This window comes from Chelon labrosus (assembly GCF_963514085.1).
Source record: "Chelon labrosus genome assembly, chromosome: 1".
In the NCBI taxonomy this organism is placed as follows: Eukaryota; Metazoa; Chordata; class Actinopteri; order Mugiliformes; family Mugilidae; genus Chelon; species Chelon labrosus.
The window spans coordinates 1652613-1679547 of record NC_140337.1 but is presented as its reverse complement, the minus strand read 5'-3'; the positions used below and the strand labels follow the sequence as shown (position 1 = coordinate 1679547).

General features: G+C 42.1%; 1 protein-coding gene across 3 annotated transcripts in view; it reads left to right on the top strand.

Annotated features, from left to right (window-relative positions):
- The window catches only part of exoc6b (exocyst complex component 6B), a 111319-nt gene that overhangs the window by 8509 nt on the left and 75875 nt on the right, over positions 1-26935 (top strand). For all 3 annotated transcript variants that reach the window (XR_014699168.1, XM_084548407.1, XM_084548408.1), the window contains exons 2-7: positions 8382-8547; positions 8634-8681; positions 8790-8880; positions 9581-9626; positions 12398-12602; positions 23642-23824. Coding sequence is in view for 2 of the 3 variants with exons in the window: in XM_084548407.1 (XP_084404533.1) it covers positions 8382-8547; positions 8634-8681; positions 8790-8880; positions 9581-9626; positions 12398-12602; positions 23642-23824 (739 nt within the window). In the remaining variant the exon portion in view is untranslated. The remainder of the gene's footprint in view (positions 1-8381; positions 8548-8633; positions 8682-8789; positions 8881-9580; positions 9627-12397; positions 12603-23641; positions 23825-26935) is intronic.

Below are 26935 nucleotides of genomic sequence, written 5' to 3'. Positions count from 1 at the left end.
GAAATAACAACTTAACGCGTGTGCCAAGTCATGACCCACACACATAAAACACCACTGTTCTTGGTTCTGGAGCAGTGGCAGAGATCCATTAGAGGGAGAAGCTGTCAAAACAGTCTACTGCACCCCAGATGATGTCTGGCTTTATTTACCTACAGACCGTGAAACTCAGATTGGATCTGGAGACGCATGTTAATGCCAGCTCTGAACACACAGGTACCTAAAGCTGGTTGCGATCAGATCAGCCTAGATTGGATCTCAATGGAAGGTCTGAAAAGGCCAAGAGTTGCAGACGAAGTGTTGCTCAAGTGCTTGTTGACGTCATCTATGATTGGCTGACGCGTCAGCGTGTCAGTGGAGTGCCCAAAAAAGTTGAAGCCAGCTCAACTTGGATGTCTCGGACGTTTCATCCGTCTGGCGTCAGCTTGACCCATATTGCTGGCTTCCATTGAAAATGCATTGTAGCTGGTTGCTGGATCACCACTAGTGTAAACTCATGTGGAGTGTGGACTCATTTACCATTTATCAGTATGTGTTCTTGAGAGATGTCTTTATTTGCTTCCCAAGTACTGTTACAGTTCAGAGTGACATCTAACCAAATGCAATGCAAATACCCGGATATGCTCCAGCCCCAAGGATGTTTTATCAAGGATGTGTCAGGACTTGAGACAGCTGGGTATCCCAGAATGCATTTTTGGCGATGTTATCATGGATTACTACTAAATAAGTTCAAACTTTGAATACTTTTCTGTTTTCTATTAATATTATATTGGTAAATTTCTATAGTCTTGTTTGGTACTACCAGAAATGTGTCCAAAACATAGTGGATGGAAAATAGCACCAAAACCGAACACAAATGGCCAGATTCATTAGAGGTTTGGTTATTTTTTTGATTAGGTAGTTCCTGAATTCTTTATTGAAGAACTTGGGTGTTAGTACTGAAAATTGAGTATTGTGTTGGCGTTGCTCTGGAAAATGTAGAAGTCATTTGTGTTAATTCCAGGGATGGAGGAGGATTTGCACGCACATGCAGGTGGTGATTGTTGGATGTTGAGCTTTCTTAAGATGTTCATTGATTCCTGATTGGTGACCTTTGACCCCTTCTCAGGTGATGCTGGGGAGGGGGTCAAACATCTGTACAGAAGGTGTTTTTGGGCAGCTGATGTCTTTGTCAGTGTCATTATCCAATGCAAAATTACTTTATCCAAAACATACATTCACTTGCCACTTCATTAGGTACACAAAAGAAAAATAATTCATTGTAATATAACAGCCTGGCACTAAATCTTGTCTTCATGGAGGTTATGGTATTCAGCATTGGTTTAACCCGTTCAGACCGGATCACGCATCTGTGCGTGTTTACCTTTAAGATCGGATCATGCATCTATGCGTAGTTACCATTAAGGCCGGCAAACGCGTCTGTGTCATTTTGAGCGTTGTCGTCTTTTTCGAGGCACATGGCCAATTATATGCACTGTGATTGGCTGAAATATTCTTGGGGTGAGTGACAGAGATGCTTAGGGATTTTTTTTAAACTCATGTGACTAATAAAACGCTTTGTGATTGGTCAAAATAAACCTACACGTGGAGTATGTCTTGGTCGAAAATTTTAAACACCGTGCTAGCGATCCGTCATGGCTGACTCAAGTGAAGGAAGTGATATTGACGAAGTAATTGAAAAAATAGATCTTTACTGATTTTCATTGGGATTATGCCCTAGCAAGTCAGTCAAGTTGAAAGCCAAAGAAGTAAGCTCTCAAATGCTTTTTATCTCATGTTTTTATCTGCTACAGAGCCTGAGAAATTAAGGTTTTAGTAAGCGTTGACATATTTTGAAAAACCTCAGGTTTTGAGAGGGGGTTTACAGAAGAGTATTTAGGCATAAAAAGGCCTTTTTTAGCAGGCGTTTTAGGCCTAAATGGGTTAAAGTAATCGAGAGAGCTGTGTTTTCATTTTGGAGGCTGTGATTTGTAATACCGTTGAATTGCATTGTTTTGTAATGACGTGTTCCTGTGTTTTCGTCAGTGAGGTTGGCAAAATAAGAAACACTTTTAATTCAATCCGGTTTAAGAGATCCACAAACTGCATCCTTTCTAATGATCATCAAGTTGAATTACCACCTTTGTGATGCCGTTCCATCATAAACTGAACATTAGAACAGTCGTGAAGCCAGGATTTAGTACAGGACTGTTACATTAGAATGCATTCATTAGTGTACCTAATGTTTTAGCAAGTGATTACAGTGATATTGCAAAGCAAAAATTTTCATAATGTCTCGCATTTTATGAATCTGACACAGCTTGGGAAATTCTCTTTACGAAGGGTTGAACTGTGAGAGAAGAGAGGGAGTAACTTACCACACTTACTCACACACCCAATGCTGAGTCATGAGTTTCTACTCGGAAAGACACACACACACACACACACACACACACACACACACACACACACACACACACACGTCTTAAGTGGGTTAAGATCCTATTTAGCCAGCTGTCAAGCAGTCAGACTCCTCCCCAAAGGTCCTCAGACGGATAATGCACTCATGCAGCTGTTTACAGTGAAGTCATGGCTGAGAGTAGCCTTCTTAAAATTCTTCACATCAGTACTACTTGCTTTTAAACTTCCAGAAACTGTGTTTGATGAACAGTAATGCTGGTTGGATTGTGTTTTCTGTCAACATGATGTGGAAATCTTAATACAGTAACACGCCATTTGGATTTCATTCCAGGGGAAAATTAAAAAAAAACCTCTGCACACAACTGGATAGTCCTACAACCACTCAGAACAGTGGATTATGTGACGTATGCTTCTCAACGAAATCCTTAATCGCTGTTAACTGTTTGTACTGTGCATCATGTAACAGTCAATATCTTATAAATCAGACATGATAACAGAATCTAAACGTCTTGCTTCTCTAATGGCAGATTTTTTGTAGTAAGATTGTAATTTTAATACCCAGAAAGGCCGTAGTGACTTGAGACACCATTTTTCCACTAACCTTAACCAAAGTGCATCTGTCTCCTGAACCACAGATGGGAGTCTGGATGTGAATCCTGATCTCTAGTGTGACAGTCATGTGCTTTGTACCCTGGCAACCACCCCAACCTCCCCCTGTTGATGGAAAAAATTAGCACCTCATTCAAAGTAAATAAACAAAATTCTGGTCTATACAGCCTCAGTGACATGGGGGGGGATAAATAAATAAGAGTGGCAATAGTGTAATTTCTCTGAGACAGGCTTGCCACTTAACATCTCTTCCTACAAACATTAGCCTCTTTATCCATTCATGTTCCCCTTTTCTTTCATGTCAGGGTATTTTTCCCTCTTCTCTCTGCTCAGCTTTGTAGCATTGAAATATAATTCTGTGGTTTCTAAGCTTTGCAGTCTTGCCTAGACAAATAATGGATGTTTCATATTAATTCATGCCTAGCTTTTCCTGTAGTCCCTGAGGAGGAAAACATTACAAGTGGATTCTTCGGTTCTAAATGACTGGTGGGTGACTTTAGGGTTTTATGAGTAACATCTGTGGGTTTTGTCCACCTTGACCTCACATGACTGGTCTGTTAACGACCAGAGCTTTTCCCCCTAACCTGGGCGGTGTTCTGTTTTTGCAAAATGAGCGCTACTTCTTACCTTCCATTAATACGTTCCTGAAGTTGTGAACGAATCTGAATCATGTTTTGAGGCAGAAAAATGTAGATGGTGGCGATATTACACCATTTAAACAGATTTTAAACGCTCAAGGCGGTGAAGTCGGCCAGTATTATCAGTATGAGCAGATTCAGCGTGTTGAATCTTCAGCAGACTGAGTTCGCTGTTCAGTTTAGAAGATGAACGGAAGTGAACAAAACTACAAAGTTTAAAAAGGGCACACAGAAGGCTCATCTAGTTTTACATCTTCATCCAATCTAAACAAACAAAACAACATGATCACCTAGAATAAATAAAGTGTTGACCATCTGATCAGCATGATTCAGGAGATGCCAGGTTTGTAGCTCTCCCAGCCTCCTAGCGTCCCACCTAATAGTAGCTTTTCCTGTTTCCCCTTTTAAATTATGAATACAGACTACTTCCTATTGGTATGAAGAATTATTGCCTTCCATGCTGGTGCAGCTGGCTGTTGGCTGTAGTCTTTGTGGTGTGTTCAAGTGCAGCTTTTTGGTCCAGATCACAGACTGTAAAAAAGTGAACTCCATGACAACTCCTCAAAAGTGATGCCAAGGGATGTGGAGCTCCCCCCTGTGGCCGGCTGCAGTATATGTCACAAGCTCCACCTCCTCCATTTAGGTGGATGGGACTTGGGCCAAAGTATGTTCAAGTGTCTATTTTACTTTCATTTGCTGCTATAAAAACAGGAAGTGACATCGTGATGACTGTGAATCAGTCTTGTAGGAAAAAGATTTGCAGAGGATCAAAGGTATAAAAATATCCTTTCCTTTCCTCTCAAAAGCAGTCACCACTTGGCATCGTCGTTCTGAGAATAAGTCACTGCTCACATGCAAAGCTTAGTTTGTATGCAGTGATTTGTCTGGAATAGAGTGAAGCAATAACTTTCCGCTTCAACATTCAATTCAATTTATTTATACAGCGTCAATAACAATACAAATTGTCTCAAGGCGCTTTACAACATCCGGTCTGAAATCCGGCCTGAAAACCCCAGAGCAAGCCTGAAGGTGACGGAGGCAAGTAAAAACTCCCTTTTAACAGGAAGAAACCTTGAGCAGAACCCAGCTCATATGGAGGGACCCATCTACCTAAGGCCAGACAGGTAGAGACAGAAGAAAGAGAGAAGAGAACAGCAAGATAAACATACATCTGTCATAGATACACATATCTGACGAAAGTGTACATGTGGAATCTTATGATACAAACTGATGATGTTACATGACAGTTTCGAAAATGTAAGAGGAATCATAGGCAGGTTGTAAAATTGTTCATTCAGGTAGGAGTGGATAACTGCAGGAGGCCTGGGCAGGTTGATGAGACCACGACAACAGATGTAGTATAGAGCTCCACAGGAAACACACAATTCCAGGCCAGAGACACTCACAATAAGATGGAGGAGGGGGGAGAGGGACACACAGCAGTTAACATGCTATGCAGTAATAGCACAGAATTGTATTTGGCACTGCTCATAATAACACTGCCTTGTTGTAATAATCCTCTGGATTATCATTAGAGTCTTAATACGATCCCCACTGTGCACATAAAGGTAGGAGAACATCCTCCCTCCTTCCTATGTACTTAGTATGTATGTGGTGCAGCTTAATCCAATAGAAATGTTGTGCTAAGTTCTTCTTTTTTTTTCTCTACATCTTAATAATAACCCCTAATTATGACGCTATCCCAGCTATCAAAAACTATTTATATAGTATAAGGCGCGTCAAACAAGATCATGCTTTTTTTTTTATCAGTCCATCTTTAAATTACTGTGATAACGCTGATTTTGGATTTAGTAACAAATAGCAGCAGCCTGTGCAGTTAATGTACATGAATACTAAACATGATGCTGTTGAGACGCGGCCTTTTATGGTCAAATGTATTTAAGATTAAATAAAGTATCCGCAAATAAAACGTATTTTAAGAAAACTGTTGAATTTCAATCTAACTTTGCAAGCTAGCTCGTATAAAGTTAAGCTAGTTCACGTTACGTCTGGAATCGTTTCCCTCCAGGTTTGACCAACTCTCTTTAAATACACAACCCGAGCACAAACACTGGGTTTTAAAAAAAATAGCTGTAATTTTTATTAGTGAACAACACAAATAATCGCTTCTCATGCTATGTGAGTGCCGTTTTCTTCGTCAGGTTAAATTCAGAACAGAGCAGGTGAGAAGCCGGTGTGTGTGGAGGGTCTGGGGGGAGGGGGCTTTGGGGAGGGAGGAGAGAAAACGACGCGCGCACAATGTTATTTGGAACATGCAAAAAATATTTCCAATTCGTTCTGCTGTAGACGACTCATCAGCAGTTACTGGAAACGTTAAGTTGCTGTTATTGCTGCACAAGAAACCAGTGTTAATTTACTTTCACACCTTGCAGATATGTGCAAATGATACATTGCCTTGAGTAAACAAGCACAAAAGCATAGTATTTCTTTTTAATGTCCTTGATTGGCTTCTCTTTGTCTACTGTAAAGACTTGAATCTGCAGAAGTTTTGAGTTATTTTTGTGCCAAAATGTAGAGAAACTAAGAAAATACCTCAGTGACTCTGTACATCTTTATCAGTTCATATATCACACTCGGTTTCATTCTTCATATGGGTAAATATTTGTTCAGGGCTGTCTTTATACTGACTGCTGTACTTTTATGTTATCTTATCAGAGCTATGTGGCTTGTTTCTTTGCAGTCGTCTGAAGTCGACACGTATTGTGCAGACTCTGTGTGGCCTCTGTGTGTTTGTGCATGCCTAAAGAAAGCACTGTGGCTCTCTATTGTACGAGTTGGGCATTTCCTGGTCAACAATAGGAAGGGAGGGGAATTATTAGCCACATTCAGGTGTATGTTTGTGTGGGAAGTTTTCAGAAGAGGAAAGAACACAGGAAATGCTGTGATCACTGTTACACAGGAGGATTGTGATTGTATATTTTTGGGATCCAGATTGTTGGTCGGACTAAAAAGCCGTTTCGAAATCTTGCCTTGAGCTGTGGCACATTATCCTGAGTGTCTTTCGGTGTGTAACAATATTTTTGAGATTATTGATTAGATTTCATATGGCGCCATTTACAAGCCCGGCTCAGTGTGTCTCTTTTCACAACAACAGCTGCACACAGTTCCGTTTTATGGAAGTAGAGCTACAGTGAGATCGACTGTAAATATAGCAGCCTTCTTGTTTGTTCCTGTGTCACATTTTAATTTTTTTTTTTTTCATCAGTGTTTTCAGTCAGCTGAGACCAGCATGTAGGTTCATTGCTTTGGGGCAGGAACACTTCCTGATAAAGCCTCTGACTGTAGTTTCCTGGTGTGTGCTGGAAGCCTTAAGACAAACCATATGTTAGTTCCTACTTGTATGACATATCTAAGATGAGATCTTGTTAGTAGCGTGGCGTACCTACCCAGACTGAATTTTTATCAGAATCTAAGTCTAGTAACATGCCATTTGGGTTCCATTATGGGTTGTGCTTCAACTAATAATGTCAATTTCCCTGCGGGAACCTCCCAAAGGGATCAATAAAGTTCTTTATCTATCTAACACAGAGAAAGTCCCTCTAGACAGTCTTACGACCAATCAGAGAGATCTTGTTCAAATCAACATCCACGGCGCTCAGATTACTCTACACCTCACTAAGTCCACCCAAACGATTTGATTGGCCCGGCAGAGCATTATCGGTTCTCAGTGGAGTGACTCCAGACCAACTTTCCACCACAACAAAATTGTGGAAAGGGAAGTTAGTCTCTTGGCGACACAACACACGATTTAATTGATCAATTTACAAATATGTATGACAACAGAATCTAAATAATCATTAGATTTTTTTTTTGTCGGTGATATGTCCAAAAAATCTTAATTTCAAAACTAATTTTAAATAAAAAGAATAGGTACAAATGACTGAATGACTGAGAACCTTCACAGATGTAACAAGATTACTGCAATAACGCCCTCTAATGGAGACTCATTGTAGATGCAGCCAATTGCAGAGTCATGCAGTTGTGTGCTATTATTGTATAGCATGTTAACTACTGTGTGTCCCTCTTTTCCTTGTCACCGTCGCCTTCAGGCTTGCTCTGGGGGTTTCACGCCGGGTTTCAGACCGGATGTTGTAAAGCGTCTTGAGACAATTTGTATTGTTATTGACGCTATATAAATAAAATTGAATTGAATTGAACTGAACTGTTGGAATGTCCCCTCTCCTTGGCTCTCCCTCCTGAAGGACCTTGGAGTTTGTTTTAGATGTACCTTTAAGTGATATTATTCAAGATGGGTGTGGATGAATATGCTGCTATATACTATGTTATTATTGCAACAGTCCAACACAATGACAAATTCTGTCCAGAATATCCCTCAGAATAACCTCAAAGGTACTGCACACTCAAAAACATTAAAAGTTGCATCTATGTTTTAGACTATCCAGTGTGGTCTCTCTTTAGTGAGATGGAGTAGGCTGTCTGAGACGTACTCCGGTGGTAACTCGGTTCAGTTTGCCAGTAGATGTAAATAACTTTTTGTTTTTGTCGGCTGAACCACCTGGCATGGCTTTGAAGAGGAACTTTGAATGTTTAAAATACCTTTTTTTCTTCATACATTTCTGCCTAAAGTTAGTTGTTACTGCTGCGTTACTTCCTGATTACCCAAATTACAGAATAAATGTGCGTTGTTATTGTTGTAACTTTGTCACCCCTGATTATTATTGTTCCCTTTCTTACGTGCCTTCTCTGTTTATCCAGGTCGGTGTACGATGGTCAGGAGCATGGACTCTTCATGGAGAAGCTGGATGCACGGATCAGGAACCACGACCGGGAGATCGAGAAGATGTGTAACCATCACTTCCAGGGGTTCGTGGACTCCATCACGGAGCTGCTGAAAGTACGAGGAGAGGCGCAGAAGCTGAAGGTATTAAAGATGCGGATGTTTAGTTTGAGTTTAGTTTACTGAAACAATTCCCAAAAATCTCTCTTTAACTTTCCTTCTTCCATCAGAGTCAGGTGACTGAGACCAACAGACGTCTTCAGGATGATGGCAAAGAAGTGAGTTGGCGGATTCAAAAATATCAACCCCTCTACAAACTGAGGATTTGTGTTTCTAGGAAAACATTAACTTACGTTGCTTTCTTCACCTTCCTTCACTCTTTCCAGCTCATCACCTCCATGGAGGAGCTGAAGCAGTGTCGAGTACAGCAGAGAAACATCGCTACCACTATAGACAAACTCACACACTGTCTACCAGGTAACACATTTTCATTAATTATTCACTGTGCCCAAACTTTTACTGTCAAATTGACAAAGAAAACATAAAATCCTCACTTTTGAGATTCTGAAAACCAGTCAGTGATTTATTTATCCCATAGTGGTTAAATAAACAATGATTATCCTAATAGTTACGGATTGATTTTCAGTAGATTTCTGTTAACGGATCAGTTAAACAACCAATTGTTACTGTTGTTAATAGGGGATTTAAAGGAGAAGCACATTTCAGTTGTTAGCTTTGGGCCTGTTCAGACCTGGCAACAGCTTTAGGTACTTGTGTTCAGACCTGGCATTAACACGGGTCTCCAAATGTGTCTCCAGATCCCATCTCAGTTTCATGCTTTCCAATTTTTTTCATATGCAAATTAACATACAAAAAACTTTACCACTGCTGCAGAACCGAGAACAGCCCTGTTTTGTGTGTGCATGGTCTTTAATGGGACTCACCACACATTGTATTCACACTACCAGAGGAATGCGGACACATGGGACTCAGACCACCTCCAAATGTGGTGAGAGATCGGATCTCTCAAATGTGATCTCAATGCGTCCTGGTGGTGTTTACACCTGTCTTTTATGGATCGCCCAGATTGGATCTCAATGCAAGGTCTGGACAGGCCCTTTGTTGTGTTTGCACTGTCCTCTAACAAATCTCTGGCTCCTTTTTTTTTGTTTCCCAGTCTTAGAGATGTACAGCAGGCTTCAGGAGCAGATGAAGGCCAAAAGGTAGGTTACTGACTCTTTAGTTTGGTTTATTTTTTGTATTAAAGGTAGTCTTCTCTTGACTCCTGACATTTAGTATATTGTGTTTGTATATTATATATAATGTAAAAATAAATTTAATCATTTAATGTCACAAACTCGGAGTAGAGGTTCTGTTGTTCAGCTGCAATGTTTTTTTTATTCTGAACCTTGGCTGTTAAAGCTCTTGGAGATATTGACTGAGAAGCAGCTGGAGCGTTGGCCCAGCTGGGTAGGAAGTGTTTGTGCTGGTCTCAACGCCAAGGGCTTATTTTTACGGTGTCAATCCGCCGTTGAACATCCGCGGTCCTAGTTATTGCAGTGTGTCCTGCACTGTTTTTCAGCCGAGTCAGCATGTTGAAACTGCAGTAAAACATGTCTCCATGAGAGATCACTCTGATTGGCTGTTCAGTTTGGATAACAAGGAGGAGAAGAGGAGAAACTTTAAGTGATGAAAGTAAACAAAACGACAACGTTCAAAGGACACGCTCAAGTTTCATTAAGGCTCTTTTAAGGAAAAGAGGAGGGCCTTAGAGTCAGGAAACAAGGACGACCTGAAGATTGTGCAGAGGGAGCTGAGGAGGAGGATCAGAGAGGGGAAGTGGATTTACAAGAGGAAGTTGGAGAATCAGTTGCAGAGAATAATGTCAGCAGAGTCTGTAAGGGCCTTAAGCCCATCTCTGACCATAAGGCAACCAGCCCAGATGGCATCAGTGCCAGGCTTCTGAAGTCGTGTTCCGATCAGCTGGCTGGGATCTTTGAGCACATCTTTAACCTTAGCCTGAGGTTGTGGAACGTACCACAACTGTGGATAACAACCTGTGTGGTACCTGTGCCTAAGGACCCACACCCCAAAGATCTGAACAGCTACAGACCAGTGTCACTGACGTCTCACCTGATGAAGACACTGGAGAGACTGGTCCTCCACCTGTGCCCTCTGGTGAGCTCATTGATGGACCCACTTCAGTTTGCCTACCAGGCCAGCATCGGAGTGGACAACAGCGTCATCTACCTCCTGGAAAGAGCTCTCTCTCACCTGGAGAAGGCTGGGAGCAATGTGAGAACCATGTTCTTTGATTTTTTCCAGCGCTTTCAACACCATCCAGCCTGTCATACTGAGGGACAAGCTGGTGCACACAGGAGTGGACCACCACCTCACATCCTGGATAGACCACAGTATGTGAGGACATGGGACTGTGTGTCTGACTGTGGTCGTCTGCAGCTCGGGAGCCCCTCAGGGAACTGTCCTCGCTCCCTTCCTCTTCTCCCTCTACACTGCAAACTATAGACACCTCTCCAAACCAGCTGTCATCTGCAGAAATACACAGATGACTGCAGTTGTTGGCCTCACCCAGAATGGGAAAGATCAGATTTTGTTGTCTGGTGCTTGTAAAACTGACTCCGGCTGATTGTGGGTAAAACCAGTGGAGCTGTGGTGGATTTCTGCAGGGACAAATGCACACCACACACACTGGTGAACATCACAACAGGGAATGGACATAGATATAATGGATTCTTATAAGTACCTAGGTGTTCACCTGAACAAAAGTCTAGACTGGACTGACCATGCTAGGGTATGGTCCAAGAAAGCCAGAGCAGATTCAACCTGCTAAGAATACTTAGGTCCTTAGGACCTTCTATGACTCTGGAGTGGCATTAGCCATATGCTATGGAGTGGTCTACTGGAGCAGCAGCATCTCAATGGCAGACAAGAAGAGACTAAACAGACTGGTGACTCTCTTCTGGACTGCCCACTTGAACCTGTGGAGGTGCTAGGGGACCAGAGGATAGAAGCAAAGCTGTCATCCCTGTTGGAAGACCAGTTACTGTTTTGGTTTAAAGTACGCTTCTGAACAACTACAGTCCAAATACCTAGATGTGTTCCTCCACCACAAGTCTTGTGTTTGTGTGCTTAGTATCGATAAACACACAGAATGTAACGCCTTCATTGCCGGTTTTTTCTTAGATGTCATTTTAATGTGTTCACACCTTAAGACGATACAAAAATGTTATCTTGTTGTCCAAATCCTTACTCATTCTGCTGAGATATCTCAGATAATCTGATAAAAATGTATTCATGTTTAAACATGCTCTCCATACGTTACTTTGAGCATACTCACATGAGGATACCGTGGACCTTTACCATTTTGGTTGTTTCTTACTCGACGGCCACAAGAGGGAGCCAAAGCTCTTGGATAAAGAACACACAAGCCCTTTCTCTGTATCTTTTTCCCCGCTGCCCTCAGCCTGACCTGCAGATCGGAGTCTGGCTGGTCATAAATTTGTCTTTTGTTTGTGTGTTTTTCTCCTTCTCCCTGTCCTGCGGCTGCCGGGCTCACAGAGAGCAGGGAGAGGTCAGCCAACACAGACTGCTCCTAGAGAGGCAGGAACTGTGTTGGAGAGATGCAGTGGAGGGAAGTGGAGTGAAGTGTTTTGGGTGATATTGTATTGCCATATCTCCCTGAGGTGTAGCAGAGTGTATTTATTTCCTTCGTGCGCGAGTTCTTGTAGGTGTGTTTATCTTTGTGTGTCTCTGCTTGCCTTCAGGCATGCTGCTGACAGACAATACATTGTTTTATTGCTGAGCTTCTATTGCTTTTGCAACTTCACTCTGGTCAGTTAGGCTGCATCCTGGTGTGAAGTAAATTCTACATAAAATCACATTTGGCATGAGACAAGTGAGATCTTATCCTAAAGTTTAAAATGTGTACACAAGAAAGCAATTGACTGGATAATGTGTGTCTGTGTCACTGCAGGTACTACCCTGCGTTGCGGACGCTGGAGCAGCTGGAGCAGACGTGTCTTCCCAGGGCGGGCCAGTACCGGTTCTGCTCCATCATGGCAGAGAACATTCCCAAACTGAGGACACGTATCAGGGACACGGCCATGACGCAGCTGAGAGACTTCCTGGAGAGCATTCGGAAACACTCGGATAAGATAGGAGAGGCCGCCATCAAGCAGGTACACATAGACTCACTGGCTGCTATATAGGTAATCAACAGACTCCCCAAAAAGAGGATGACGGAAGCTGAGGGCCTTGTAAAACTTTGATATTTTAGAAACACCAATCACCAATACGACCACCTGACAAATATTGCGTGGGTCCCTCTTTTTACTTAAAAAACTGTTCTGACCCAACAAGGCATAGATTCCACTAAACCTCCAAAGATGTGCTGGGGTATCTCACACCAAGATGTTAGCAAGGTGGGCCCTCCGTCTATCAGACTTGTTTGTCCATGACATCCCTAAGACACTTGATTGGACTGAGATCTGGGGAACCAGGAGGCCAAGGGAAATGGCTCATTTAAACTCACACAAAGGCACTATTTAAATATCCTGTTGCCAACTCTGTGAGAATGTAAGTAAAGCTAACAACTACATGCTAACTTTTTCCTCAAGCTGATGTGACGGTGTTCTGCCGTTTAGCGCCTTTTATCTCTACTGATTTCGTTAATCTATTTGATTCCAATTCACAAATTCAGGTTCAGAGGTTTAAACTTTGAATGAATTTTGCCAGTTACAAAGGAGCTTCTCACAAAACTAATGTTGGAAATGGTTTTGGATATGTTGTGGTATTTAGTTGACACATCTTGCGTACGGCTTTGCTTTTGTCCAGCTCTTCTCTGTCATCATACCTTTTAGATCCAGTGAGCTTTTAGGCGGGACTGTGCTCTCAGAGTTGAAGCTTCTGTCGTGTTCTGGATCTCTCGCAAGACCGCAGTCGGACCACAATCGTACGGGTGCACACAGAGAATTTGTCTTCTCTTTTTTCGCTGTAGTTGCTCATCGAGGAAAAAAAATTGTCAGAAGAAGTGATGTGCCACTTAGGTGTGTTCTCCCTGTCTGAGAAATGAACTCTGGTTATGTAATGTGAGCCTTAGCCATTAGACCACAGGACCCTCCCCCACTTCTCCCTCCATGACTCATGCAATATGGGTACATACGTGTGTGTGAGGGACTATCAACTTTAGCTGCTCACATGAACAGCTCATTGTTGTAATTGTTGCTACCTGTGTGTACCTACATACATTTGTGACTTCATACCACAACTGGGTTTTGTTCTTCATCATGACTGTCTGTTAATCAGAAGCAGTCTGTGTGTTTCATGACTCTGTGGTTCCACTGCCAGTAAACAAGTGTGTCGGCGCAGCAGGAGATGCCGTGGCTTGTCAACGAACTCATACACACAGACTGAGAGACCCAGCTTTTCGGCACTTACCTCATTGTTTTTCTGTTTTCCAAGGCCAGGGAAGTTATATATGAGTGTGTCTGTTTGTGTGCTTTGTGTCCTCTTGTTGTATCCATAGCTCAAAGGGAGGCCTCTTGTTTATTTGTGTGCCTCCATTATTTGGGGAATGTTGTTCCACGGAGCTGCAGGATGAAGGGGTGGGGACGGGATGGGGAAAGAGCGGCTGACGACTGACTGATGAGTGGATGGAGACTAAGAAAAGTGACTACACAGTCTGTTGTGTTGTATATTCTAATCACGGCTTCCTTTGTTAATACTTGGACATTGTCTGTGAAGGTTCTCAGTCATCCAGGACATGGTATAGCCAAAAAAAAACAACAAAGCTGAAGTAAAGGCAACGAGAAGAAGACAAATGGATAAGTGGTGAAATGTCTTCAGGAAACAAGTCCAGTTGCCCTGTTTCATTGTAGTTTTTTTTTTTTTTGGTTAATAAATTTAACATCTCACCAAGTCGACAGCTGGTCATTTTCTGGTGTCTGTGGTCCTAGTGTTGCAGTGTGTCCTGCACCGTTGGCAATAGTCGGACCACTGTTGCCAGATTTTCAGCTGGTTTAGCATGCTGAGTCACTAGCAGGCTGAACCTACACAGGTACATGATCTTCTAGAATGAATGAAGTGTAGATGATTCAGGAGAGACCAGCTCTGCGTGCCTCCCAACTAATAGTAGCTCTTCCTTTTTGACCTTTTGATTGACTAATACAGATGACTATCTTTGTGGTTTGTTGAATTGCAATATTTGGTCTAGCCACAGGCAACATGAGGCAGCGTCACCGTAGTTCATTGCCGGTTTGGTGTGTTTGTACCTTAAGACGGTACAAAAATGTTCTTCTTCAGTTCAAAAGCTGGTCGTCATTGTGCAGAACGTATGTACCAGCTGGCTGTTGGCTGGAGTCATTGATACAAATGTACACCTGCTCCTTACCTTTCTTTTGCAAATGTGCATCTTTGTGTATTTGAGTATCATTGTGGACCATGTCTTTATGGCCACATATGTCTAGTATTGGCTGTAACAGCTACTTGACAATGACAAGTCTGCAGAACCAGAATATCTAAAGGATATTTCTAGGTTAAGTGAGGTTATTCTGGAGGTAAGGAGCTGTCCTACCTGTTGCTATAGAGCTGTGCCTAATACAATGACCCACAGACTGCAGTGAGAAGCTATATTTAAGACGCTGTATATATTGTCATAGGTTTGACGTTTCTGATAGATTCTCTCAGAAGTATCTGGAAATCATAAAAAAAAAAACATTCTTTACATCCCAAGTACCTCCATTTTTTATTTTTGACTTTATTCACGGCAGCATTTGTAGCATCTGGAGAAGAAGGCTGGGTAGCCAGTGTAACAGTGCAATATAATAATAGTACATGTACACGTGTTTGCCCCCAAAACAGTGACCCATTGAGGCATGGGCTCCTCTAGACCTCTGGATTCCACCTGTGAAGGCGTGTTGTGGTATCTGGCACCAAGACGTTAGCAGCAGATCCTTTAAGTCATGCAGGCTGAGAGGTGGGACCCCATAGATCTGACTCGTTTGTCCATCACATCCCTCAGATGCTTGAATTGAGATATGGGGAATTTGGAGGCCAAGCTGGTCTGTGCATTTTTTTTTTTGGTATTTCTAGTTCGCTTTTAAAAACCGGAAACGAAAACTGGAAACGTTACTAACGTGATTTAAAAAAAAAAAAAAATAGAAGAGACAGCTGTATTTTCCTTCAGTACAAAAAATGGAAGTATCCTACATCTGGAATTTATACCGCATTCACAGGCATGGATCATTACGAGGTTTATGTTCAGCACAGAATTTTCAGAACCTGGCGCTTCTCCAGATTCAGAAGACACATGCTCAGAGATAAATTCAGATGACATTCCTTGTGTCATAAAGTCTGAATATTGTTCTTCCTCTTCATTGTCCTCTTCTTGGCTCTTCTTCTTCTTCACCTAAACATTCTGGTTTTATATGAATCAAATAACGACTGTTTTCTCGTTTAGTTCTCTTTCTGTTTTCTTTTTTTTTTGTGTATTAAATGAGGATAAATCTACGTGTTTACCATTTTTGCTTTGGGGCAGAGAGCATTATCCTGTTAAAAGAGGCCACTGCCATTAGGGAATAACATGTCTGTGAAGGTTCTCAGTCATCCAGGTCATGGTATATCCAAAAAGGTTATAGGGAATAACGTTTCCATTCAGTGGTATACATGGTCATGCAATGCTTATAATGTTACGCCTGATCCTTGTATATCTGTATGTGTAGAGAAGTTAGCAAATGCCAAACTGTATAGGTTTCCGCCTTTTTACACCTTGTTTAACACACATTATGGCATTATAAAGTAGTTAACAGCCCTGCGGGAGGCGACAGTGGGACTTCTTGTCCTCTAGATGTCACTAGAGAATCACTCTTAATTCAGAATACAGCTATTTCCGGTCACTTTTAAAGGTCTCCAAGCAGAGAAACCCAACCAAGGTCCTAGACCTCACTCAAAGGGCCAGTGAATATGAAAATGGCGTGAATCTTGTTATTTTGCCGTAAGTTCTTTAGAGATCACGCGCCACGATTAAGACTGTCTTTTGGAAGAATGACACTTACACAAAATCTTAATCTTCATAAAAAACCTTCTTTGTTTCAGTTTTTCCTTTTAATTTGTTGTTTGCTTAAAACACTTGTTTTTTACTCCCAGCAAGGGGGAACTATGATCGAATCTTAAAAATATTAGAAACACTATCCAACAAAGGGTGAGGAATTTCTCTCCTCATACGCAGTACAAATATTCTCCATGCATCACATCTGCACACTAACAACCCTTCACTGACCCTTAGGTGGGGGGTCTTTGGACCACAATTTGAGTATCACTGGCGTAGAAAATCCACTTGCAGTCACTGAAGAAGCTAACCGCTAACTCCCCTAACCACTAATTACAAGGGAGATTATGGAAACCCCTGCGGTGCAACAGACCTGATACTGATACTGGGATTATGTTGTTGTATCAAATGTTTGGCTCAGAGCACCCACACTCAGTCTTCTTCTTCTCTTCCTTTTCTTCATCCCCTTTTTTCCCTCATTTTACTTCTTTCTTTTTTTCTGTCTCTCCATCTCTGGCTCTCTCAGACAGCGTGTCTCTCTGGTGTGCTCTGTTCCAAATTAGCTCTAACTCTCTGTACCCGGCCGTCGTTACAGCTCCCTCGACCAAGGATGTGAAAATAAATAGATCTAGGGGAAAGAGGAGGAGATGGAAGAGAGCAAAAAGGCTTACAATGGAGCTATTGTCTGCTGCCACATGCCCATGGAGGAGAAGCGGAGAGGGAAGAACACGGAGGAGGAAGAATCATAGGATGAGGTGGACGATGGGCGCAGACGGAGAGAAGAAGAAGTGAATGAGAAAGGAGAAAACGATGATAAAAATGATGAATGAGGAGGAGGAAATAAGGCGAGAGAGAGAAAGAGAAACATAAAAAGTAGTGTGGAAAGAAAAACAAATGTATCAGGTAGGAGTTTGGAGAGAGAAAGAGAAGGAAATGAGACTAGGATAGTGAAAAGTAAGAAGAAAAGGGATTCAAATAAATTCACAGAAAAAGGAGGAATAGTAGGTGAGGAAGATGAAACAAAGAAAAGCAGAGGAAAAGACTCAGGAAACTGATAATGAGAAAGATTTGAGAGAAAAGATGTGAACTTTGTCAGTGTGCTTAGAGACAAAAATACACAGAGCTGAGCTGAGATGTCAAAGGAGCAAAGACAAAGGGACACTGGGCAGTCAGAGATGTGCAGGTACACAATCAGCCCCCATAATACTTTACACTGTCTTTCTTTGCAACTGGTGGATGTAGAGCAGAGCGCAGTATTAAACAAAAACGCGAGTGAGTGTGGTGGAAGTGTGGGCGGGCAGTGATACCGTGCCTCCGCGTGGCTCCACTCTTGGACCGTACTGCACAGACTCGCATGATGGTGCCTCCCGTATCCCCGGGAAACTAGTGTCAGTTTGGCCAATGTAAGGAAGTGGGGACGCATTGTCCATATTTATATACAGTTAATGGTACTGTTGCGGTGAATTTAGTCCATACTGAAGGTGTGTTGATTGTTGGTTGGTGGCCAGACCCTCGGAGTCGTTGTGTCCTTAATGGTTGTTTTTTAACAAATTGGCTCTTTGCAGATGCTAGTCATTATGCTAGTTTCTTTTTTTTTTTAAGTGGTTGAATGTTGGTCTGGAATCTCTCCGCTGTGAACTGATTGCTCTCCAGGAAAGATCTTCCGGGCCAAGAAGATCATTTGGGTGGGCTTTATGTTGTGATGGACGGAAGAGTAACTTCAGCGTAGTCAAACACAGTCATATTCTCAGAATGTCACTGCTTTCTTGTTCTTTTACAAGTTGTAAGCAGTTTGCTTCTGCACATGTAGACCTATACGTATATATGACATATATGTCTATGAACGTTATGCTCTGAGTGGGTGTTGGCAACCTTTAGCAACAGTTAGCTTCACAGCATGAAAGTCCTGGCTTCTAACCTGTTGAATGGTCTTTCTTTGAGGAGTGCTTTGTGTCTGCTGTGTTTCCTCTCACTTACATGCGTGTCAGGTTCATTGGTGATCCTAAATCAGCTTTGAATGGTAACCCTGCGCAGGCTGCACAATTCAGTGAAGTTCAATCATACTCAAATTTATGTATGCTAATTAATACCAGAATATAGTTTTAAATTTTTCTAATTACATTGAATAAATCTAAGCTTTAGTTAAATGCTATACGTAGATATCAGGTTCAGATGTGTCATTAGGATTGTATTTGACTAAAGGTTTGAGTGAAATTCTGTTATTTAGTGGTTAAACCAAGGGTTAACCACTAAGTGAATCAACTCATTTTTGTTTTGATCATATACCTGTGTCCACAAGAAAGTGTGTCAGGAAGAGTCAGACAGGGAAAGAGGTCAGAGAAGGACAGGGGTGAAAACATGAAGGAGAAGAGGAGGACAAAATCCAGCAGAAGGATGAAGGAAAGGAAAGAGGAGGTGTCCTGCGTCAGACTTGTCTCCAAATGTCATTTTTTCACAGCTCTCCACTGTCATTTGTCATTTCCCTCTTTTTTTTCTCTTTCTGTCACTTCAACCCCTCCCCCCCCCAAAAAAAAATGTCCGCCTCTTCCTCTTTTCTCGACTCTTTCCATCTCCTCGTCTTTCTTTCCGTCTCCCACTCTCTTTCTCCTCCTGTTTTTCTTTTTCTTGTATCCCAAGCTTAAGGACGAGTCCAGAGCTTCTGCAGTGGTTACACACACTCGTACACACTAATGGGAAACAGATTGTTGGTCCTGTGAAGTGGAACAAGATTGATTACCTGTATCTAGTTACTGAACACACACATGCGTGTGCGTGCAGCGAGGGTGGTGGAGGGCGCACGCTGAGCCGGTGTATTGAACCATCACAGGGAAAACTAAAATAGACTGTTATGAGTTGCTGTGTCACTCACTCTACATGCGTTTGTGTGTGTGTGTGTGTGTTGTCTGCAGAATAATGCTCCACAGTTCACTGCCGTAAGGTGCTGTTATTTCTGCCTGGGTGTCTGCCTGCCAAAATATGATCTATAGAAGGGATGTTTCAGTCAGAGTTTTGCCCCCGGCCCTGATCCGAGTCATTTAATACGGAGTATTTGTCTGATTTATAAGTACTACTGCTTAATGCACCTGTGCTATGTGTACAGTTTGGATAGTTTTTCAGTATCGGGGCCAGTACCATGCATGTGTCCTGATGTTGATGCCAAATCGATGCGCCAACCTGTCTTCATCAATACCTGGTTAACAAATTAAATATAACGTGTTAATTATGTCTACAAGCCTTTTGACCTGAACCATATTAGCTATTTCCTGTCTTCGAGCCAGGCTCAGCTGTTTTATTTTTTTTAACGTACGCGGACAGAAGGGGTATCCATCTTCTCTCCAGCTCTTGGCAAGAAAATCAAATGTTATTAGGTAAAATATCCTAATTTCTTTGACACTTTCCTGTACCCGTTTTGAAAGTTTCTGTGTAGTGTTGAAGAGGCGTCTTAATGGGAATTTGTTCTGACAGAAGTTTTTCCGCGAGAAGATTTGTACACCTTCTCTTTGACCTCAGCTGAAAAAAAGAAAAAAGAAAAAAACCCTCTGAGCTGTCTGTTGTTACATTTTGGTCCACTTATCCGAAGCTGGGTCATCTCGGCTAAGCATGATATATCAGACGTCCCTCTCCCTAGCGAGGGACGTCTGATCATTGTAGTTCATCATGAGGAGTCCCAAGGCATTCCCAGGCCAGTTGAGATGCGTTATATCTTCGGCAAATTCTGGCTCCGTCCTTCCAGCTGGCCAAGTCTGGTAAACTTAGGAGCTTAGACCAGGTGGTATCATCACCAGATGCAGGAACCATCTCAGCAGGCCCCGTTTGATGCAAAGGAGCAACGCCTAAAGTCTGAGCTCCTCACCCTGTCGCTAAGGCTGAGCCCTGGCACCTGGCATTTCAGCTGCTTGTTTCTGCTATGCCATTCTTTCCATCACTACCAAAAGTTCATGACCACTGGAAGGTAGATGAGCTGGTGACGCAGAATTTTACTGACGGCAGCATTCCAGAGGCGTAGTCCACCTGCTGAATTTAAAGTACCGACCGAGACTTGTCATTTCTTTCTCGAAAAAATAAAGTCGCTCCCTGAACGTTACTTGCAGTTGTTATTATTTTAAACTAAAGCTACAGCTTCAGGAACACTGTGGCATTTTGTTATTTGAAGAACCCAAAGCTCAGTGAGTGATGAATAGACTTTTAAATGATACATTTTCATATAAAGAATGCCTTTTTAAAAAGGAGCCAATGAATGATTAGAGGGTTTAGCTTCTGAACATTAAAGGGCTGTAAATCTGTTGTCTCTTGGTCATGCCAATATACTTTTCCAAAGTTGTTTTGGTAAACATTTTTTAATGTATTTTGAGCTATCATTATCGTTGCCTGTAAAGTAATAGTTATAAAATATTTGTGTCGCAGATGTGTGTCCCAGCTGCAAACACTTACACAGACAAATAGCATGGATGCAGACTTTTTTTTCTCAACTATTGTGACTTTTCCCACAAAAAACACTCAAAAACACATTTAAACCACCTGTCAACAAACACATCACTGCAACTTTGCTCTTCTGTTGTCACGCTTTTGCCACAGATACACAGAAGAAGTTTGTCAGCGCATTTATTCAACTCAGGACTTCCTTGCAGTGTTGCTGCAGTGTAATGTTGGATAATATGAAAAACATTTAGTGATTGTGCACTAAATAGATTGTGTTGTGATTCTGATCCTCAATCCTAGTCTCACTTCCTCTTGGACATTGTTCAAACTAATGCCTGTGTTCTTTTCACCTCCCTTATGTCTCCTCACCATGTTTCCCCCTACTCTCATTCTCCTTGCCTCACTTTTAATCTCCAGCCTATGTTTCATTCTCTCTCGACCTCGTTTTCCTCCTATACCGTCCCCTCCGTTTCTCATGGGCTTTTGCGCAAGAGATGACGCATGTTCCCACACTTGTGCTTCAAGCACCACACCAAATGCCTTCCCTGAAGAAAAACGCAACAAAAGACGGAGTTAAAAAAGGTTTCTTTTCGCCACAGAACTTGGTATTGTGTGAGAAGTGGTAAGAGTGAATAGTTGGTTAAGTGCTTATACATGTATAGTGTGTGGACAGCTGAAGACACAAATACACCTGTTGAAGAATGCAAGAGATGAATTGAACCACTAAGTGTAATTACATGACGTAGGTGCTGACGTCTGTATCTGGAGCTTTGCAGACCTTAGGAAAGGTGCTTTTCTGTCTTTCATTCCTTCTCAGGTCCAGTCAAGTTAATTTGTACGTGGAAAGAAAGAAAATGACCAGTTGAAGGATGGAACAGGAATACCTTGCACACAACATGAGACTCTTCACTTTGCATTTTTGACATCTCTGGCATTTTTATTTGTCTGAAGTTTCTCCTCATTGTTCTTTCGGTATTTGGATTTATCTAAAAGTTGAAAGAAAAAAACAACAACTCTTTGGTGTGAGATGTACTTCCTCCCAAAGGAAGGTCTCAGCTTAGCACATTTCTGTGTCCACACATGCTTCCCTCAGACCTTCTATGCACAGGCACAAGACTTTGGATTGAGTTTTTTTACTTATAGTCTGATATGACTCACTGGTCTTCAATGTGGGGTGGTTGCGGGCATTGGATCAAAGATGGCATTGTATTTTTCCAGCATTACTTAACCTGTGTTCTTCCGGGTTTACCCTTGCAAACACACCAGTTTTTCTCATTATCAACGCCATTACATTGAGGCGCTTGAAGTCTTTGAGCTATTCGTCGACGTCCCGTTCGACAGATTCAAAGCGCCCAAGGTAGCCTACGTGCCGGCGACTGCAGGCAAAGGAAGTGCTCAGTTAGATGTTCAAAAGGACCTAACGTGGATCTGGGTGTGGATGGAAAGATTCACTCAGCTCAGGTCTGACAGGGTTTTCCCCCTGCAGCAAGCTTTTCCCACAGAAATATTTTGTAGGCCATGGTGTGGGAAAGGAGTTCAAAGAAGTCACAGTTGGGTTAAGAAGTCAACAAAACCTACAGATGACACTTGATGACAGAAATGGTAGAAAACGGTAGAAAAATGACGTTTTCCCACAAATAATATGTCAACAAAGGCCTCGGGCACGTTAGTGAACTCTGTTTTCATTTTGTTTTGGATACCGTTGATTTCCAACCAAAACTTCCTGTTTTTTATTATTTTTATTTTTAGAATTCCTGATCCAAAACTGCCTCACAGTGTCTCGAACACATCGTTTCCCATAATATTCAACCAAATAGCAACGCAGACAAAGGATACCGATATTACATGGCACACAGCATTGTTCTGGGTGGGAAATCTTTCCATTTGGACTTCATTTCCATTTCCTTCTATATTTGCCCCACCTTCTTTTAAATGAATGTATTTCTGGAAACTTGATTGACAGCACTCTGACTGATATTTTAAAGATAATAAATGTTCAAAGTGTTTTTTTTTTCCTCTGTAATTATGTGATAAAGTTCAGCTCGGTTTACGTTTTGACAAGAAAAACCAAAGCTCAAACATTAAAAGCCATCCCCATAGTCTTCAGCTCTAATCTTGCGTGCTTTGTTTTCTGTTTCATTGGCTCTTCATCCTTCCTGCTCTTCCCTTCCTGTCTTGCTATTTTCCCTCTGGTGTATTCTTAGAAGCTTTGGTAAATCACTTTTATAGGTCCTTTCCAAGGGTATTTTCATGGGATAAGGAGTGGCTCGAAGGCCAGTCACCTCATAACGCCATCTGCAATTTTTAAGCTTTTCCCGAAATTGTCTCAAAAAAAGCGGGAATACGGTGACCAGTTAGGTGTGAGTTGATTAACATGTTGTTTTAACAAAAGTCTGAAAACCGTGACTGAATTGCTTTTGTGTACTGGTGTATTATTTTTTTTTTAATTCTTTCTGTCTTTGATATGAACGTTAAGCAGCTGCAACACTAGAGTGTGCAGACACTGGATTATCAGTGTTACCGGCGAACATCTGGTTTTGGTGTCAGGCCCCCAAAATCAAAGCTCTTTCATTGTTTTTCCTCTGAAGTTGAGCCAAAAGCTAAATGCAAAGACTTCCTTCTCTGTGGTGCTTGAAAGGGGTTCTGGGAAATGTAGGAAATAAATGCAAGCAATGTAGATTAGGTAAGAAAAGATTCCAAGTTGAAATTAGCTCTTTACAGCTTTCTGATGTGTGTTTCCTATCTCTGCTCCAGGCCCAACTACAGCGCTCGTTAGACAGCTCCGTCTCCCCGCAGCCGAGGGTCCTGATTGGCCGACGCAGCCGAAAGGAGGCAGGGGCGCGGGCAAGAACGGAGATCAACGAACATGGCGGTAGCCCAATGTCGGAACAAGACTCCGGCATTCTGGATGTGGAGGATGATGAGGAGGAGGATGAAGTGAGGACAGTTACAAGCACACTACATAAAACAAACACATGAAAGTGGTCGATTTTTTTCTGGTTTCACCTGAAGGAAATTAACTGCATCACACAGCTCGTGTCTCTCATCTTTTAATGCTAGATAAAACCAATTACCTAATCAATCACATTCATCTCCAACTGGCGGTATACCCTTTGTTAAGAGTTATCACCAAGTGATTGAAATTACATTTTAGTACTCCTTAAACATCCTGGTAGTTGTTCAAGTTCCGACCATTGACTTCCTCTTTGATTAGTGGTAGGGACAAATCTTTCTTTCTGCTGTCTTTTCTTAATCTCTTCCATCCCTTCTTATCTTAGGTGTGTCTTGCCTTTCCTTTTCTTTCCTTTCCTTTTTTTCCTCCTCCCTAAACTTTCCATTAATGTCCTTTCCTTTCCGTCTTCACAGTAAATGCTGCATTCCTTCTGTCCAGTAGTCTGAAGTCATTAGAGTTGGCCCTGTGTTCCAGGTGACATTTCTGGTGTTTGTGGTGGGTAACGTCATAGTGAATATTAGTCCCACAGCAGCACGTAGTCCACGTAAACCGGCTCAGACACCGGGACGTTTTCCCACGCTCTTAAATGAGCTCACTTTAAGGGAACATCATGCCGTGATTGTGTTTATACACTCGTCTGCGCTAAATTGATGCGTTGGCTCTGTAACTTTAATGAAGCATGTCCGATGAAACATCTTACTCAAAGGTTTTTTTGTAACAGTTTGTGAAGGGGTCTGTTAGTGATCAGGAGCAGTTGCCATGTCTAGTTTTGATTGAATTTAATAGGTGGCAGCTCAGCTGTTTTAAACCACTTTTTATTCATTTGCTCAAGGAGTTGCAAGTGAGGCGGCAGTAGGGATGTTTCATTGTTGGAGCTTTTACACATTGGAGTTCTGCAAGCTGTTTTTAGCCTTCTTAATGAGCAGCAAATTTACATTATAGTTGTTGCTCTGACGTTTCAGGTTGTTGAACTTGATTCTAGCCATACCCTGACATGCGCTTCCCTAGAAAACCAAATGTTGGGCCAAAGCAGAGAGAACACAGTAATTGCAAACCTGGTCTGTGAGCTTAATCCTATGCAAACTGGGAATCTCAATTCATTCATTTCGTTTATTCATTCATTGTCTGTTGCCTCTTATTTTCTTGAGCAAGGCACGATACAATTCAGTACATTCCTTCTCCGATTCCTCATGGAAGTGCTAAGTTTTTGGTTTCTCAATTGGTCCGGCACTCCCATTCATTATTCCCCCCTTATTTAGGTGATATAAATTACTACCTGGCTCGCTAGAGTTTTGCAGCAGTTCTCACGTTTGACAGCACATGCATGCAAAGGTCTCAGATTGGCCGCCTGTCAATCCGTCATTTTATTGCACATCAACCAAGTGTCAAATGCCATAGAGAGAATAGATGATGACCTTTTTGAAAGCAACATGGATCTACAAGCACTGTCTTTGCGATCTACCACTTGATCGCAAACGCATTAGACACCCCTGCTCTAGATGTAGGGCTACATATAGGTTTGCTGGGGGGCTAGAGCTTATCCCAGCTATCCCTTTGCGATTGGCAGGGTACAGGGAAATGTAATAAATGTTGGGCCGAAGCAGAGCCCAACGGCCATAATTGGAAATGCCGTTCCACATCGACATCTCTCAGTGCCTGGAAAAGCCCTCTGCTTCCTACACACCATCTACCGTTGTCCAACACTTATTAGATCCAACTCTAACATGAGCAGTTCATTTCCAATAGCCGTTGTTTAAAGCACACATAGAATCACCGCTGACTAGCAACCGATCAGTGTTTCAGTGGTGTGAATTCAGAACAATGCAGACGCGCGAGTAGAAATGCTCACAGAGATGTTGGCAACCCACACAGGCTAAGACATGCTGTAGCCTCTCCAATTTCCAGAGCCTAATTTTTTGATGATTAGTACTAAAATGCAGTACAACTGTGAAAACGCTGTTGGTGTAAATAATAAATGCTTACACCACCACAGGCCACTCACCTAGGCTAGGTTCTATGTAGATTTATTGTGGAAGCATACACCACTAGTATCAGTGCTGCAAAGCATGAGAACAGCATGGTGGCTTATAGTTCACCCAAGTATTGTACATATGCTGTAATTATCTTACTAAAGGGATTAGTAACAGTTTAAATGATGAACTTTTGGAAATGGTGTCATTGTCATTGCAAAGTGGACTCAAAGCATTCTATAACTGAACTCTTCAAGTCATCCCTCGCGGGATCAGAGTTAGTTTTTGTTGTTCTCACTCAAAGAAAGTACAATGAAGTGTAAGAGAATAGAGCTGAACTTGTCACCCCCACGCTGCCATTCTGCTTTAAGGTCCCCGTCGTCCCTTTGGCTTATTTACGTCCTGTAAACTTGACTCAACCTTCTTCACGGGAAGACCTTGGCTCGAACAAAGAACCTGGCCCTGCCGTCGTCAAGGTTACGACCGCATTGGCGCCGATGGCTGTGAAGATGCCAACTGTCGGCGTCCCTTCTCCTCACGCCATCCCTGCCCCTGCCATGTCTTTCCCATTCTTCCACTTCCCTTCTATACAGTCATCCCCCTGTGTCTCCTTTTCCGATTTTTCTTTGCTCCCTTTGTTCTTGTTTTCCCTTTTCTCACTTTTTCACAGCCTCGCTACTTTTCCTCTCCTCTAATCTTTCTGTGTCTTTACTGTCTCTGTTTCTTCTTTCTCACCTCTTGCTGGCTCTTCTTTGACTCTTCTAGTTCTTTGTCACCTCTGCCTCCCAGACTTTGAACTGCACGTACCTGCTTTCATTTGTCTTTTTTTTCTCTCTGTGTCTATCAGCATACCTCACCTCTTCCTCTTTTCTGTCTTGATCCCTCCTCTCCCTCCAACTCTGGCTTTACGTTTTGTCCTTATTGTTTCAGGACTCTTTGTGAATGTTTGTGTCCGGCTACATCAAAGCTAGCATTGTGCAGCGCCTCCAGTGATTTTCACAGGAGGCAAACTTTCCGGAGGGCAAGGGGGCACGTGTTTTTTTTTTTTTATTATTATTTTTTATTTGTTTGCTTTACGTCTGTGAAAATGGGTAAATTGCTATGATGTTATTCTTTGAAGGACAG